Source organism: Eptesicus fuscus, chromosome 15 (genome assembly GCF_027574615.1).
Source record: "Eptesicus fuscus isolate TK198812 chromosome 15, DD_ASM_mEF_20220401, whole genome shotgun sequence".
NCBI classification, from domain to species: domain Eukaryota; kingdom Metazoa; phylum Chordata; class Mammalia; order Chiroptera; family Vespertilionidae; genus Eptesicus; species Eptesicus fuscus.
In genome coordinates, this window is record NC_072487.1 from 30712156 (window position 1) to 30730296 (window position 18141).

Consider the following 18141-nt stretch of genomic DNA (forward strand, 5'->3'; position numbering starts at 1 on the left):
ACATAAAAGTTTACCAGCCCGACCAGCATGGCTCAGTGGTTGAGCATCGACCTATGAACCAGGTGGTCATGGTTCGATTCTCAGTCAGGGCACATGCCTGGGTTGTGGGCTCTATCTCTAGTGGGCGGTATATAGGAGGCAGCTGATCAATGATTCTCTCTCATTGATATTTCTCTCTCTCTCTCTCCTCTCTTAAATCAATAAAAATATATATATTTTAAAAAGTTAACCAGGTTCCTACTATTAGGAACCATTTGTTTGCTTTATCCTGTATAAAAATAGCATGAGATTTACTGAGAGATTTCATAAGGACATAACATAAATGGACAAGCCCCTGGGGCACCAGTTATTTCTTAATTATGATGTGATTTAATCAAACAAATATTTACCAAGCAGCTGGAATGTGCCAACTGCAGTGGCTACAGCATAAAGGGGAAAGATTTATTCATTCTGAAGAGAAACACTAGAGCATAAGATCTTAAAGTGCAGCTGGAAAGACAAAACTAACCATGAGAGACACGAGCCAATGACAGTGAGATGGTGTGTAATTAACTCACAGCCAAGCTATGAGTTATAGGCATCCTATGGAACCTGGGGACATGGATGAGGGCTGTGAGGTTACCATTAAGAAATGATTTGGTAAGCAAAGGCAAAAGTCATCCTGCACCGGACCTCTGAATCCTGCTTGGAGAATTCCTACCCATGTTTTATGGCTCCCCAATGAATTTAAACCATCCTATTGGATGCCCCAGAGTACCCCGTTCTTCCCTATTGTAATATTCATCACTCTTCATATGAGGGCAGATGCCACATCTGTCTTTTCACTATTGCAATCCAATGTTCAGCAGGGCCAGGCTCAGGGAGGGTGATCAGAAAATCCTTGTGGAACCACATCAAAGGCAGGAATAACGAGTAATGAAGGAGGCTGACTGGGATAGAACAGAGGGGGCCCCCTGGGAAGTGAGCCTGGAAACTAGGGAGGGGCCAGGGGCGCTGGACCTGTCAGAGGGGTAAACTGGAGAGTGAAGGCTTTCTGTAGGTGGAAGCAGGGAGCCAATGGTGGCCTAGTTAATCTGAATTCTTAAGTCTACTGAACATTTATCTTCTCCTTAAAATTTTCCTTCCTATGTACAGGCAGAGAACATTCAGGAAAAAATCTACTAGAGGACTAAAAAATGTATTACTTCAGGCCCATACATTCTAAGCCTTCAATAGGGAAATCCCCAAAGCTCTCAAAGCCCATCCGTTTTATCCATGAGTTTATGGCAAACTCTAGGTGGCAAAACCTAACCTCACCTGAAACGAGGCCACGTATGGTCTATTTCTTTTAACTTGGCAGAATATTCACAAATTTGGTGCAAGAATATTGATGTGCTTGATTCTAGAGTGTTGTTGCCAATCCCACTTCAGGGAAATGTTTAACGTGTACACTCACCACCTGGCCCATCTAACGTGGAAATCCATGGATCTGCATCACATCTGGGCAGAGAGTTTCAAATAAGAAATTGTGGGCCTGCAATCTGCGTTGGCATAGTCGTGCAAACCTAAAGCAGTTCCCAGAGGTGCGCACCTCAACGCTAAGGAGTGTCAGAGATACAGAGGCAACAGGGCTCTTTCTTCCCTCCGTGTGGTTCACTGGCTGCTCATTCTTCTTCTTGGTAGTTAGGGTCAATGAAGTGGTCACCAATACTGAATTAGCGAATACTAATTCATTGTTTCTAGGGAAAATGTCTAAGTTCTTGGGAATCAATGTTCACAACATTTTCATCAAGTAATCCCACACATGACCTACTTGATGCAAATTTCTGTTCAGAGACGACCTTATTTCATATATACTGTTGATTCATTAATATTGAATTCACAACCCACACACTAGAACTCATGCCTGAATGAAGTGTATCTAACCTACTGTATTCTCTGGAAGGCACGCTGCAGCCCTCTTGCATTTAGGAACCACAGACAGCACTTCAGCACTGTGGTTGGGGGATATTTTAAACAGTGAAATTACCATGGAAAGTACAAAACTGTGAAAATGTGGCATAGGCGTACCACGGAAAGACAGGTGTTAATAGTATGAGAGCTGAAACAAGAAGGCAGAGCATAGCTGTGTTCAGCCTCAGCTGGGAACACATGTGCACTGGGCGACTTAAATTTTGTCACCACTCCGTGCACATCTGCGAATGACATGAAAGCGCCTGAGGGGTGGTTTTGAGGTTGCAAATACATTTTAGCAAGTAGGTGAATTCACAAAGTGTGGAATGCACAATTAATGAGGATGGACTATACTTCCATCTCCTGCTCACTCACAACCCAGGCCCTGACTACTGGGGAAGGGGTGTGGGCGACAAGGAAGGAAGCAGCCAGTACCTTGGCAACAGCAGTTGTCATGACGGCTGTGACAGATGCTCCCGTCATATTCATCCCTGGCTCACTGGGAGGACTCACTTCTTTCCGCGTGGTTTTATACTGCACGTTAGAAGAAGAAAACACAAGAAACAAATGAAGAAAGTTTTTAAGCACCCGAGGCTAAATCACGGGAATACAGTGACTTTGGGCAAACCAGCACCACTGAAAGGTTCTACTTCTGACGCCTCTGCTGGCTCCAGGTGTTGACAGAACCTCCTATGAGGCTTTGGAACCAAAAGTGGAATTGAGAAATCCAAACCCCTGACGCCCCCAGCCACCATTCAACGATGTCAAAATGTTCTCTCACTTTCATAAGAAAGGACAAGTTAATGGAGCAACAACGTGAACGGAAGTATTGGTGTTATTTGTAGGTGCTTTAATAGACAGACTCTACAGGAATCCTGTGCATCATTTTTCAATTCTATTTATTATTTTTAACCTGGGAGAAAACTCACCATTTTGATAAATGTAGTCACTATGACTTTATTTTTTATTTTTTTCCTGTCTTTATCTGCAACACAGGTTCTTTTTTTAAAATCTTTTTTTCTTTTTTAAAAATTTCTTTATTGATTAAGGTATCACATAATTGTCCTCATCCCCCCATTCCCATCCCACACCCCTCTCCACTCATGCCCCCACCTGTTGTCCGTGACCACTGGTTAGGCTCATATGCATGCACACAAGTCCTTTGGTTGATCTCTCCCCCTTATCCCCACCCTCCCCTACCTTCCAGTCACTATGACTTTAATAAACATCAACAACTACATGGTTGTTCCAAAATCAACAGTCTTTTTAGGGCTACTCCATGAGATTTCTGTTGACTCCCCCTCCTTCAGCCCCATCTGGTTGTGTGGGGCTTCAGCAGAGAGGTTGAAGAAAGAGCTAGTATACCCTCACACCAGGCATAAAAGTCACGCCTACAGGCTCTGCCAACACCGAGAACCTCACAAATGACCACTGTGGCTGAAGCGCAAAGGCACCCCTGAAATAGAGGTGGTTCTGTGCTGCTCGGAGATCGGCAGCGGGCAGTTTAATTGCGGTGCCTGTTGGTATACACAGGGGTCTCTGTTCATATAATTTATGTAAAATCAATTCAGCAGTTTGTGATAGACTCAGCTGTCTAAGTGCATAGACAAACAAGAGAAAAAGATGTGAGGAAAATGGAGTAGAGAGATTTTTAAACTTTCCTAGAGAAAAAAAAAAATCATGATGTTGTTATATTGCTCCTTAGAGTGTCAGCAATGGGGACAGAATGATTAAGGAAAAGACCAAATACCAGGAACGCCAGCCACCTTGTGGGTCCGATACTGATCTGCCCACAGAGTGAAAGAGGAGATGAAGGCTACTTTTTCCACTGCGTGGCATCTCCTGACAGTCTAAGTCTATTCACAAATATAGTACAATGTGGCTCTACAAAAACAGGTATGAGAAGCCATGTTCTAAAACATTCATTGGCAGGGTAGAGGGGGTCAATGGCGGAAAAAGGGCATATCTGTAATACTTTCAACAATAAAGAGAAATTAAAAAAAGAAAATATTCACTGCTTGACATTTTTTCTGACTTGCTCCATTTGAGCCCCCTTTTTTTTGGGGGGGGGAGGGGGGAAGGGGACATAAAGGAAAAGGGAGCAGAATAAGCTACAATAGGCACTTACTTCACTGTGACCGAACTACCAGGGACACAGTACAGAGGAGGCACCTGAAATTCCTCCATTCCCAGGTACATCTCCTGCCATTTTTGATGGGCAATTCCATTTGTTGGGTTATGGCAGGAAAAAATTTATAATTGATAGTGGGAAGAGGGGAGTGATGTGGGCAAAAGTCAACATTACCTGCTGAAAACAGGCTTGGACAAGGTTCTCAGGGAACATATTCCTGTTGGAGACATGAAAAGCAGTATTATGTTAAGGCAAACGTGTTTTGTTTTGTTTGTCATACCCAGTACATGGGTGGAAATGAGTGTAACATAGAATCAGTCCTCTAGTTTCTCTTCTGGCTTCTCTGCATAACACTTCCTTGTAGTAAGATTTATTCTTCCCTGCTAAGCTTCAACCAAGAATAGAAAGCTCTCCTAAGCAACTGTTCCTTAACTGACTCACTGAGGAGCCGGTACACATGCTGTCCTGGGGGAAACACCACACTGGCAGGTGGACACTCGCAGTTAAGAGACGACTTTAATATTCTGCACATTTCTGTTTTCATCCATGAGAATATGTGCTTACCAAGAGTCCACTGCATTTCTTCCCAAATTCTTGATGCCAACTGCAAATATCATTGTCGTTACTGAATTAAAAATTATGTAAATCAAGGAAATACGAGTGTGAGAAGGAAGGTATGATTTCTATAAAAACTAAGCTGAGTGCCTGGAAACTCAATCAACCCAAGTGACTAAAACTTCTGCGGTTAAATGAGGTGTGGGAAGGCAACTAGAATAAAAAGGAAAACTGGAAGGATTCGGCACTCCGCTTTCTTGGCAAGTCTAAGGGATTTTGTTGCTCCGCTTCACAGAAACTGAATCTGGAAATTCTAGACGATGCATTTCTGTTACATCCTGCAGCATATGCAACAGAAATGGTAGGAAATTACAATCAACTGACGCACTCGAAGAAAAGACCTGGACCCTTCATTAAAAAATTGGCAAATAAATGCGTTTAAGTTTTAACTGTAAACAAAATATGTAATGCATATCTATCGTTTTTTATGATTCTCTTCCTTAATTGCTATTTATTAACTAACCAATTTCCAGCCCTGACTGCTTCAAATTAAGAGGTTTTTTTTTCCTGTACAATTAAAAACATGTATTTCTTCAAATGTGCTTCAGACCTGACTACCCAGCATCTTTATGCAACAAGCATATTTTCTGCATCTCTGTCCATGCTAAGTCCTGACGGAGGAGCTCATTCCTTCCATGCCCTTTTGGAGCCATGACTCAGCAAGCAGCACTGGCTATGTAATTTGCAGGGTCCAGGGCAAAATGAAAATGCACAATCATTTAAAAATTGTTAAAAATTTCAAGATGGCAATAGCAGGTCATTAAAGTAAGCATGGGCCTGTGTGACCACACAGGTTGAATGCCAATGCAGCCACCCTGCTGGCGAGACACTCACCTGATCAAGTCTAACATGGCATCCACCGTACTGACTTCAGGGCTGCTGCCTTGCCGGTCAATTTCACCCACTTTCTGGCTGACACCAGGCTTGATGGTCACCACCAGCACGATACCTGTGGCCAAGGAGCGCATCCACAGAGCATTGAGACCCTTCCAGGGCACCCAGCACCCCCAGTGCATCCTTCTTTGACCCACTGGACATGGTGGGGCCCCGAGGTCCAGCCAAAATGCTGACTCTCAGCTGCGACTTCAGCAGCAGCCTTAATTACTTTTCCATTTAAATGAAGCAGAAGGAACTCTTCCCATGTCTTTTTTTTTTTTAAATGAAGGGGCTACCCATTCTCTCTGTCCATCCCCTCTCTCTCTAAAAAAAAAAAAAAAAAAAAAAAAAAATTCAATGGAAAAAATACCCTTTGGTGAGGATTAAAAAAAAAAAAAAGAAAAATAAAAATTAAGGGGCTATATGCCAGAATTGCTTCTGGAAACTCCTGCTGACAAGAATGTTCTTTTTCTTTATTTTCTTTATTTTAGCTTATAAGGTCAACCTAGGCATGGCATCCTTAAAATGTCAAGCTAGGTCACAATGGATGGACCATATTTTCTTCACAAAAGAATGCCAAATGTACAAGAGCAGCTCTGTTCCCTTAGATCTTTCTCCTTCTTTCAAGTGGAATTTATACTTAGCAAGACTCAGCCATTAGCTCTCAGTACTATGTGAAGTTTGAAATGCACTCAAATGCTATCTTTCCAGAAATCTTTTATAATTATACTCAACTCCACTACAATAGACTCATTGCTCTAAAGATTGTATAAGCTCTTGGCTACACTTCCTTCTACCCAATGATCTTGGAGACATATAGAGCTGTCACCCTCTTTCTGTTCTTACTAGAGACTTTAATAAAGAATGCCATAGCTGAAATTCAGTCAGTATTACATTTTCTTCATATAAAAGGTGCCTATAGACTTTAAGCCAAAAAGCTGCATGGTAGTGTAACAATATTGCTTCCTAGTTTTATAAAAAAATTATAAAAAGCCCAACCACATTTAAGTGAAAAGTCACAATTATATAGAGGAATAAGAATTCAGTGATAAATTTTACCTAGAATGACAGCAATGAGAGTGGTGCAGAAATAATATGCAACAGCACGCAGCCCAATTTTCCCAGATACGTTGGAATCCAATGCAGCGACACCTGAAAGGGGGGAGAAGTCACATCACTTTTAGAAAAACTGATTTACAGGACTAGTGGCGATTCAATCCTTAAGGTGTGAAATAAAGAGCTGAGAGCTGTCGCTGGATCTTTTGAGCATATTGCACACGTTTGGACAAGATGTGAAGGGTGAATAAGCAAAATTCCAAACACAGAATTAAGAGATGGGAACCCAGTGAGAGCTAAGTTCCCCTTCTTGAAAAGCCCTCACTGCCGCTGCCCATAGTGAGCATCCTGTCTTGGGCTCCTCTTGGGGGGTGGTCATGAGACACAGTCAGAAGGAGTCCTCCTTCTGCATTTGCTTGCCGTGTGGGGTGGGGTAAAGGTGGGAGAGGGCATAAAGGGGATACATGATGATGGAAAAAATAAAATAAAAAATTTAAATATATGAAAAAGGAGAACGTTATCAAGATTTGTATACTATATCACTCAGCATCCTTTTGGAATTCAGTATCAAGAAAGAGTTTATTTTAAAGAACTGAGATAATTCTTTCCTCACGTAATGAAAATCAAATAACCCTTTCTGCCTTTTGTTAGGAAGCTGAGAGTCAACTAAAAAGACAACTTTTACATACGTGTTCATGATAATTATCTGATTAAAAAGAAAAATATAAAGAAAACAAAAACTACTTCAGCTCATCAGCCATAGTCAATATTCTGGTGAATTATCTTCCAATATGTTTTCTTCAATTCTTAGCTGAGATAATTTTATAGTTTTTAATCCTCTCTCTTCTTTATACTGTATTATAAACATTTTTCCTTATTGTTATAAATTCACCCTGAGGAAGGCTACATAATTTGTCATGGGGCTGTACCATAATGCATTTAATCATCCACTCACTGCTAGATCTTTAGGTAGTCTCAGGGTCAAAGTCAATAATAAATCACAGTAATTTCACTAACCATCCAAGCTAGCATATTTTCTTCTTCTTTTATTGATTTTCAAATTGCTTCTATGTTAATTTTATTGTGTGTGGCTTTGTGACACACCTAAAAATTCCCATTTTATTTTATTGTTAAAATGTTTTTATTGATTTTCAGAGAGAGATGAAGGGAGAGGGAGAGAGAGAAACATCGATGAGAGAAAGAAACATGGATGGGCTGCCTCTCCCAAACCCCCTATTGGGGATCGAGCCCACAACCTGGGCATATGTCCTGACCAGGAATCAAATGGGTGACCTCTCTTTGCAGGGGACAACGTTCAATCAACTGAACCACACCTGCCAGGGCTAACAAAGATTCCATTTTATAGAGGCAGGATATAAATAAGAATTTCTGAAAGCATAGGTGTTTTAAGAGATATATGGCCACGTTGTTAGATGCAGTTTCAAATGAACTTTGACTGCCAATAAAAATATTGAATGTTGCCTGGACTTGCAAGGGTTGTCTAGAATGCCAAGGATGGCTGCAGAGGTGGAAGGCATACACCTCTCCTCGCTAGAAGGCCTTGCCATCCATCAAGGATGCTCATATAAATGGAGTCAATGATGCAGCTAACTAGATCTCTCCTATGTGGGACACATGAGAAACAACCAAACCATCTTTCAGCAAGCTGTCACTTGGAGGTTTCAGACTACCCCGCCTGATTTCCAAAAAGAGAATCACATTTTGTTCACCAAAGAAAATGATTTCTTGAGCTTGCAAAATGCATGAGTTGTGTCATACTGTTTGCAAAACCTGAAGTACAGGGCAGCAGGAAAACGAAGAGGTTGTCATGAAGCAACCCCAGAGAAAAGGTAGTAAATCTGTAGGCTATCAGTACGCACAGGTAGCTTTTATATTCACTCCTCACACTATAAAAGGCTGTCTATTTTTTTAAGTGACTGGAGGATTATGCTCCTCACATACAATTGAACATATTTGATACAGGAAAAATCTATAAGGAAGCTATCACCTCTTACTCTAAACACATCATTCCTTTGACTGTTGATTGCTTCTTTGGAAGTTAACATTTTGAGGGAAGGGGCTCTGATTTCTTTAACAGCCACCCCAGAATGTTGTTAAGGGCCCATTCTCCAACATCTGGCCACTCAGTGTGTGTGTGTGTGTGGGGTCTGGCCAGCCTGGTCAGGCGGAGGGGACATGAGCGGTTGGCCGGCCTGCCTTCTGGTCGCACTCCTGGTCGAGGGGACAATTTGCATATTAGCCTTTTATTATATAGGATATACACTGAGTGGTCAGATTATTATGCATTCAGAGATCATAATAATCTGGCCATTCAATGTATATACATATGGTGGGCACACTGCAACAGTCACATCCTAGAACAACTGTGATCATCTTTTTCTCTTTCTTTGGAAAAAATGCAGTTTGTTATACTCAGACTTTCTTTTCCTAAAGGCAAGATAATGAAAAATTACAATTCTGCAAGAAACAACAACAACAAAATTAAGAGATTTAAGGCCACAATTCTTAAAAAGAGAGGAAACAATAATGCAAACATATAAGTTTGTTAAGTATATTATATAACTACAAAATGTGCCTATTCCATTTTAGAGCTCTGCATATTATTCTGATAAACAATTATGTATAACAATAAGCTAGGTTAAAAAGACAAACAAGAAAACCATCAAATTAACAGAACTGAGTCACCTGTATAAGCACCTATATCCCTGACCTAAGCGAAGATGTATTTTCAGATATATTGGCCCTTGGTAGATGTCCAATTTAAGCAGCTCACAGCCCCCAAGGTGCTGATAAGTGATAGGCTCTCACAGGGTGGTTGCAGAACTGTTCTTGGGTATGTGTTTCATGTCTTCTCAGGATTTTCTTCCAGCAGTGAAACAAATTAAATCTATGTGCATAACTGTTTCCAGCATATGTTAATATGTCTTCGTTTGTCTTAATGATGTGGCTGAGGGCTCATGCCTCTGCTTCAATTCCAGGACCCAGCTGCCAATAAAAGGCTTCGTACTAATGAGATTCTCAGTAGAAATATCTTAAACAAATACATGCCCAAAGCAGGCAGCCAGCTTCTTCCTGCTGGAGTACAGCAACTATCTTGTAGTTATTTGCAGGAAGAGCTTTGTTTTCCATTCCTCAATTTACCTTAGTCCTACAATTCTCCTGGACATATCAGAAACGTATTCAAATCAACAACTGTACTGCTCTGCCTCTCTCTGGAGTTACCCTCTACCTCCCAATCATCACTGACTGAGGGCAGAGCTGCCCCCAAATCCAGGCTTTTGGACAATTTGTAATGTGATGTTGAGAACAGGGGCAGTGACCACTGGAGAGGGAAGGAACATAGGCAAGGAAACAGCCTAATCTTCGAAAACCTCTACAATAGGAACATTACTGAAGTTAACTTGAGTATAAAATGCCTGTCTGCGTGGTCTAAACACCCCACCTGCCAAAAACAACAACGATGGTGATAATTATACACAATGATGACAATAAGGATAACAACAGACACTGTACTGAGCAATGACTTAATGTTGAGTGCATCATCTTTAATTCTCACTATAACTCTATGAGATTAGGCATTATTCCCCCCATTTTATAGAGGAGAAAGCTGTGGCTCAGAAAGGCTAAGTAACATGCCATGGTCCTATAGCTGGTGAATGATGAAGCCAGGAGCCTGAACCCAAGTTTGACCACAAAGGCCATATTCTTAACCACTATGTCATACTGGCTCTACCAACATGCTACAAAGTTCTACTAGGGGTACCGGTTAATAATATCGGATTTTGTAATCAAAGAAAACATGATAATTTCAAGAGAAACAACAAAAGTGCTTTATTCAAAATAATGTCCATCGCTAGCTACACATTTCCCCATCTTTCAGGTAATTTGTGGATGCCATCCCAATAGAACTTTTCTTGTTTTGAGGCAAACCATTCAGAGACCCAGTTTTCCACTTCGTGTGTTTTGAAGTGCTGCTCAGAAAGTGCGTGTGTCATCGATCGGAACAAGTGGTCATCTGAAGGAGCAAGGTCTGGTGAATACAGCGGCTGGGTTAATACTTCCCAGGCAAGATCTTTTAATGTGTCTTTAACTGGTTTTGAAGTGTGTGATGGTGCATCACCATGGAGCAAAATTACTTTGCCATGTCTTCTGGAACATTCTGGTCATTTCACGATCAAAGCATTGTTCAAATTGATTATTTGTTGTTGGTAGCGATCAGTATTAACGGTTTCACCTGGTTTTAGAAGCTCATAATACACCACACTTTCCTGATCCCACCAAACGCAGAGCATTGTCTTCTTTCCGAAGTGATTTGGCCTCGCAGTCGATGTTGATGGTTGACCTGGATCAACCCATGATTTTGTGCATTTGGGATTCTCAAAATAAATCCACTTTTCATCGCCAGTCACAATTCGATGCAAAAAAATACTTGCTTTCATGCCGTTGAAGCAACATTTTACTGATGACTTTTCGGTTTTCCATCTGTCTTTCGTTCAGTTGATGTGGCATCCATTTTCCTTCCTTTAAAATCTTTCCCATTGCTTATAAACGATCGGAAATTGTTTGCTGAGCAACGTTTAATCTTTCTGCAAGTTGTTTTTGAGTTTGACGTTCATCTTCATCCAATAATGCTTGTAATTGTTAGTCTTCAAACTTTTTGGTTGACCTGGACGTCTTTGTCTTTCACATCGAACTCATCACTTTTAAAACAGCATTTGAACTCATCAGCATTTAAACCAGCGTTCACAAATATCTAGAGATGTAGCATGTTCACCATTAGCTTCCTGAAGTATTCAGCAGCACTTTTCTTCAAAATAAAGTAATGAATTAAAACTTCCTGCAAATGCTCTTTTTTTGGTATGAAATTTGACATTTTTAAGTGTAAAAATATCTATGATGTTAACACCTTCAGAAAATTTTGACATATGAAGTTTTGAAGCTTGTTGTCAACACAACAAAATAGCATACATATCAAATCACATATATATCAACATATGTGTAACACCATCTATTGAAAAAAAAAACTGCATTATTAACTGGTACACCTAGTAGACCAGGGCTGCCCAATAGAATTTCCTGTGATGATGGAAATGTTCTCTGTTTGTGCTGTCTACTGCAGTAGTCACAAGCCACATGTGGCTAGGAAGCACCTGAACTGTGGCTAGTGTAAGTGAGGAACTGAATTTTGATTTTAATTAACCTCAATTTAAACAGCCACATGTGGGTAATGGCTACAGTACTGGCAGCATAATCTCCAAACCTTCCCCGAGTGTCCAACGTTTAGTGGATGCTCACCAAGGTTGAATGAACAAACTCAAGCTTGACTCCATTACAAGGACACCGTCTCCACCTTGCCAGCACAGGGGCAGGGGAGAGGATGAAGGTAAACCATCATCTCCAAGTATGCCTTTCCATCACCACACTGGCCATCCTGCTCCAAGGCCTGCGGCTGCTGCTTCCCCGGTCCCCAGTGCAATACATAAATAAAGTGCTCTGTGAGTCTTGTGTTCGATGCCTTCCATGTGAAGAACAGAGCTGCCCTTTTTATGGGCCGTGTTCTTACAAAGTGAGCTCATTTCAAAGATCCACATGTGTGCCAGAGATTAGGAACTCAGCAGGTAGGCTCCTTAGAAACCATGTGTACAGGGCAGTTTGGCTCGGTTTCCAGGGCGACCATCCATGAGTACCCTACCCCACACCCCACCCACCTCCAGCCTTTTAGACAATTTTTTCCTTATGGCCAACCTGAAATTTTAATACCATAGACAAACTTTACATCTGTTTATGTACTAAATAAATACATGGTGGTTTGTTTTTTTTTACATAAAAAGAATAGGTTTCTATCCCTTAACTCCTACCCTAAACCAGCTTTTGTTGCCTTGGGGGCGATAATGAGCCTGTTGAGAACATGGAGTCTAGCTTGAGGGATATTGTCGTGTGAATAGCACCTCAATCCAGAAGGCAGTGCCTCTTCATCAGTTCCTCTGTCACACTAGTTACCTTCCAAGTGTTCACTAGCTACAAGTAGCTTGTGTCTACTGCAGTGGACAGCACAAGCAGAGGTCATACTGGGCAGTGCTGGTCTAGAATCTGTAGCAGGTGGATAGAGCCAGCATGACACAATGGTTAAGAATATGGCCCCCACCATTTACTGGGGAAGGTCAGTTCCAAACAAGTGAAACATCACCATGCTTTATCCTGGGGTTTTACTCTCAATAGTCAGGAACAGTTCTGAGGCTGGGCTGTGTCCTAGAAACAGGAATACAATCCAAGGCTGTCCTTGGAAGTTGGGGGCACCTGCTAGCTCTTTATTTTAAGAAACCACACTTGCTTTTTCGCTTATGGGAGGAGGTTCTGATGAGCTGAGTTCCTGGCTCCTGGCCCAAACAGTAATAATTGATTAGAACTTTTTATAAAAACACTACAAAGGAAGCAGCTGCCATGGACTAAACAATAGCATGTTTTAAAAATAAACACCCGAGGGCAAAAGACTCCTCCGAGAGCTCCCTGATGTAGCTTACCACCTTGCCACTAAGAGTTCAGCACTAGGTATTATTGGAAGTTTTTTGGCCTGGCAGCTGATGGTGCTTCATAACTTGGAAACTCACTGCTTCATAACTTGGAAACTCACAACCAGGAAACTCACTGCTGCATCCTTGTATCCGGATGGCTCCTGTCTCTCTGTCACCTGCAGAGAGCCACCAGTATGGGGAGAAACAAACATTGGCTTTGGCAGGACAGATTGGGCTCAAATCTCAGCCTTCTCCTACCAGACTCAGTTTCCCCAACTATCAAATGGAGGTTTTAAGTGCCTCTACATCTTAAAGGGTAATTGTGAGGAGCGCATGGACAACCCCATCTCATCGTATACAGCTATTGTGAGGATTAGAAATAGTATCTATAACATGCCTAGCACAGTGCCTAGAACTTAATTTGTACTAGTGAGTAGCTTCTATTCTTGAACGAAATGATCACTATCAAGTGTGTCACTGAGCAAATGGAAGGCATTTAACGAATGTCAGCTAATTCATTCCCTCATTTTCTTTCATCATCCTTCTGGACTCCTTCATCACGTGGTCACTAAAGAGATCTCTAAAAAACTTGAATCAGGCCATTTCACATACATGTACAACCCTATTAAACCAGAAAATCCTTAATCCGGCTAATGAGGCCCTGCATGAAGGGTGCCTGCCTGCCTCCCTGTCCCAGCTGGTGCCACCTTCCTGTCACCTCCTCCAACCCTCTGTAGCCCAGGGAACTCCCCACCACTTCAAGGCTTTTGCAAAGGCTCCGCCCTCTGTTGGACTGCTCCCCGCCCCTTTTCCCCCATTTGTTTGGCTACTTTCAAGTCTTTTCCTCAGAGTCCTTCCCCAAGTCTCAAGATGAACCGGGCTCCTCTGTTTTCCTCACGTGCATCTTGCTCATGTCATGTTTCACATAGTTTATCAACGGGTTCATTTAATTTCTGTCTTTCTCACTAGACTAGAAGCTCCTTGATGGCAGGAGGCTATCTGCCTGCTCACCAGTGTGGACGCAGTGCCCGCACATGGAGGAGCTTGAGAAACGGGTGGACAGAATGAATGACCTGGTTATTTATGGACAGCTGCTTGCCCTCAGGGCCCCTCTTCCCAGCGTCTGGTCCCTGGGTAGCAGAATGTTCCAGAATGAAATTCCAAACTCTGTGTCAGTCCCAGGTGCTGCCCTTCAGGTCTGTGTGATCTTGCAAAAGCAGCTTCATTTCTCTTCAACCTCCAGTTTTCTTATCTCCAAAGATGGAGATAAGGTCCTACCTAATGTACTGTTACATTGGGCTGCTATGAGGATCCAATAAACAGGGTCACTGCCCACGGAAAACAAGGCTGGATATGAGTTCACTTTGTTAATCCAGGGTACAGGGAAGTCTCTGCAGGTTTGATTTTACCTGGGATGATGAAAGGGAAGAGACAAGGCAGAGGGGAGCATGCAAAATATATTTCTGTGCATGTTTCACCTGGGACATCTATTTTTCTTAGAGATATTAATACAAAGAACTCCCCTAAAATAGTTACATAACCAGCATAGACTATTCTGTGAAGTTAAGGAAATAACCTGGTCCTCAGGCAGAACCAACTAAAGGTCACTTTGCAGCCTCTGTCAGCAGGTCCACATTTGATGTTCAAAGCGTGTCAAGAAGCTGCGGGCTGGTCTGCTTTCTCAGCAGTCTGGGGAGCCGTTTGAACACTTTTTCAATACCACAAAGTGTCGTGGTATTTGCATTGGGACCGATTTCTTAGAAGACCCCACGAGCTTTTAGAGGAGGCTTAGTGTCTAAATAAGAGCATTAAACACACCTCAGAGGATCTGGGGACTCAGCCACTCCCTTCAAAGCTCATAGGAATGCTCTGACATCAGGATAGCTAAGAACTCTGACACATCTCTGGTTTTCTACCACAACCTAATTATCATCTAGCTCTCTTTGCTTCTCCTTATAAAACTGGTAGATCAGGCTTCTGCGTAGAAGCTACCTGAATGCTGGTGAACTTCATAAACCAGCCACAGAGCAAGTCTTTTTATATTGTTTTCACCTCCAGAATGGGTGCATTGTGTGCACTCCCGGTGTATGGCTCAATTCTAATACTGGCCTGACAGCTTCTACTGCCAATGCAGGGACTTTCTCGAAACTTATGTGGATGAAAGAAAAACAGGTTTTATGGAAGGAACCTCACAAGGTGATCTGATCATAAATTCCTAACCGAGCAGGCCATGGTGGTAGTCATGCTCCAGACATATAACTATTTCAGTAAAAGATGTATCTTTGCCTTAAGCGAACCCTGTCCATTGTTTTTGTGCACCTGGTTAACACACCTTTGAAATGAACATAGCCACCCTGAAGAGAGAAACTGCAAAACTGTCATCCTCCGGAGCATTTGAGATCTTGCTTCCTGGCAATTGTCATCCATTTTGGCTCAAATAAACTCTTACAGACATTCTCTGCAGGTTTGGATGTTTCTTACGTCAACATTTCTGACAGGATTAGACAAAAGATTAAAGAACTAGGTAGCACTTCAAATGCACCAGGACACTGTTATGTAACACGGTACTGTCACTTCCCTGTTTTACAGTTGAGGAAAAGTTAAGTAGCTGGTTCAAGGTTTCACAGCTAGTTAATGGCAAAGCCAGGATTCAAACCCAGGCAGTTTGTCTCCTATGGCTGCACTCTTAACCACTAGACTCCCTTGCCTTCTTCTATGTCTGATACTAACAAAGACTCTTTGCTTGACCAAACTTTAGTCAGGCTCCTGCACCTTCTCCTAGGCCCATTTATACTTCCTTGTAAAATCTAGTTTTAGCAAGAACCCCGCTAAGTCAATTTAATCAGAACCCTCCACCCTTGATATTGGATCACTGACATCTACTTAGGTTCCTTAGTCTCCACCATCTCCCAGGTGATGTCTGATTACCCTGGCCTACCTTCAGCAAGAATCAGGTTAGGCCAATTTAGCCAGAATCCTCTTTACCCCCTGATGCCTCCTCTTAGTTATCCATCCGCTGATCCCTCCCTTTCGAGGTGGACATCAATTCCTTTTGCTCAGTATCTCCTTCCCCCCACACCCCACTGCAAAATCCCATTGCAGTGGTCCTGGTACCTATCACAATGGGCCTGAATAAAGTCTGCCTGACCACCTTTACCCAGGGTCACTGAATTTTCTTTTCTTTCAGAACACTTCCCCACCTGAAGATTGTTCACGGCGTCCCTTTGGAGAGAATGGCACAGTGGGGAGTCGCTGCTAAAACTTGCTTCCCCACGCCTGCAGGCTCCGGTCCAAACCCCTCGGGAAGGCACACAACCTCACGAAGCCACATGCTCACCTTTCATTTCCACTCCTCCTCCCCATGTTTCCAGCATTCCAGAGTCTCACGGTCCTCCCAAGATGCCATGCCTTCTGCTATTTTCTTCTTCCAAGAACGTCCACCCCCCACATCATCTGACTTCTATTTTTTCTTCAAAACTGCACCCCACTGTCCCCTCTGCTGTCCTCATCTGCACAAAGCACTTATCACACAGAACTGCAATGCACTCTCCCTTTCTTTCGGGACAGGACTTCTCTTTATATCTGTGTGCCTAGCACAGAGGCTGGGACACCGAAGATCAATGAATGAATGCGTGGTCTCCCATGTCCATGCATTCAACACATAGGAGGTTCCTTAGAATCCCTGCAAGGTTCCTTAGATCCTTTTTTAAAGAAATAAAACTAGGTTAATTCATCGTCAAACAGCTGTGAACCAGTCTAGTACCAGTTTAGGCAGAAGGGACAGCCTGGTGGATTCTTTAGGCTTTACTATCTCAGAGAGAGATTGAAGCAGGGCATATTTATCTCTTGCCAATTTTCATTTTATTACTGTTCCAAGTGGCACGTTCCCTTCTTCATATACTACATGCCCCCTCCTTCTTTGGATAAAAGGCACTGTTGAAATCCAATTGATATAATTAAGTCCTCTGGCTTCAATAGTTGTGTTCTAACTCAACACAAACTTCTTGATGGTCTTAGGGAAACGTTTACTTCATGTGTGCAGAACTGCTTAGGCCATCTTATTTTCTTGGTTCCCAAACAAGGCTGAGGAAAGAAAAAAGAGGTGCTCCTTGAAATGCAGGCAGGATCCAGTGGTTCCAGATGTTGCCAATGAGGCAAGATGTTCATTTTCAGCCTGTATGGAGTTTTAAGTTTATAAGCCACTTGGAAATGGCAATTTTCACAGAGACTGAACTATAAAAAAAACCCCACCATGTTTCAAGAAAAGCATGCACACTTTCCCTCAGAGGTAAGTACCATATGATTTCACTCATATGTGGAATCTAATGAACAAATAAACTAACAAGCAAAATAGAGACAGACTCATAGATGGAGAGAGCAGACTGACAGCTGTGTGTGGGGCCGGGGGGGGGGGAGGAGGAGGAAGGAGGAGAAGGCGGAAAGAGATTGGGGAAAAAAAAGAGAGAGAAGAAATGTTTGTTGGTTTGTTACCAGGATTCCACCTGACTAGATTGTATCTTTGAAGGTCAGAATCTAATCTTATCTTTCATCTCAGCTTGGGTCAGAACCTGGCTGGCGTCCCATTTTTTGTAAGTAAAGGTTTTATTGGCACACAGCCTTGCCCAATCATTTATCTAACGTCTATCTTTTCTACGACAACTAGTTGGGCAGTTGGACAGAGACACAATGTCCTGAAAAGCCTCAGACATGCACTACCCGGCTCTTTACAAGAAGCTTGCATTCTCCCACTCGAAAAGAAACGGACTCACATAGGCATCCTCCAGCTGGCTGTTTAAGAAATAACTGGTTATAGCGAAGCCTTTCCTTTCTTTTCTGTTAAAAAGTAGTGGAAAACCTCTGCCCTGCCAGGTGAGATCAAGCCCTAAAAATTTTGAAATCCTGATGCAGAAGTTGGAGTAACAACCATTTCCAAGTTTGGAGCCTTTTTTTTTTTTTTTTTTTAAATATTTCTCCCCTCACAGTGGAGTCTTAAATTTA

At 42.3% G+C, this 18141-nt stretch overlaps 1 protein-coding gene across 2 annotated transcripts in view; it reads right to left on the minus strand.

The window, feature by feature from the left end:
* SLC1A1 (solute carrier family 1 member 1) overlaps nucleotides 1–18141 on the minus strand; it is a 64101-nt gene that overhangs the window by 14741 nt on the left and 31219 nt on the right. For both annotated transcript variants that reach the window (XM_054727214.1, XM_008144983.3), the window contains 4 exons: nucleotides 6614–6706; nucleotides 5513–5627; nucleotides 4238–4280; nucleotides 2368–2466 (listed from right to left, as the gene is read on the minus strand). In XM_054727214.1, the coding sequence (XP_054583189.1) occupies nucleotides 2368–2466; nucleotides 4238–4280; nucleotides 5513–5627; nucleotides 6614–6706 (350 nt within the window). The remainder of the gene's footprint in view (nucleotides 1–2367; nucleotides 2467–4237; nucleotides 4281–5512; nucleotides 5628–6613; nucleotides 6707–18141) is intronic.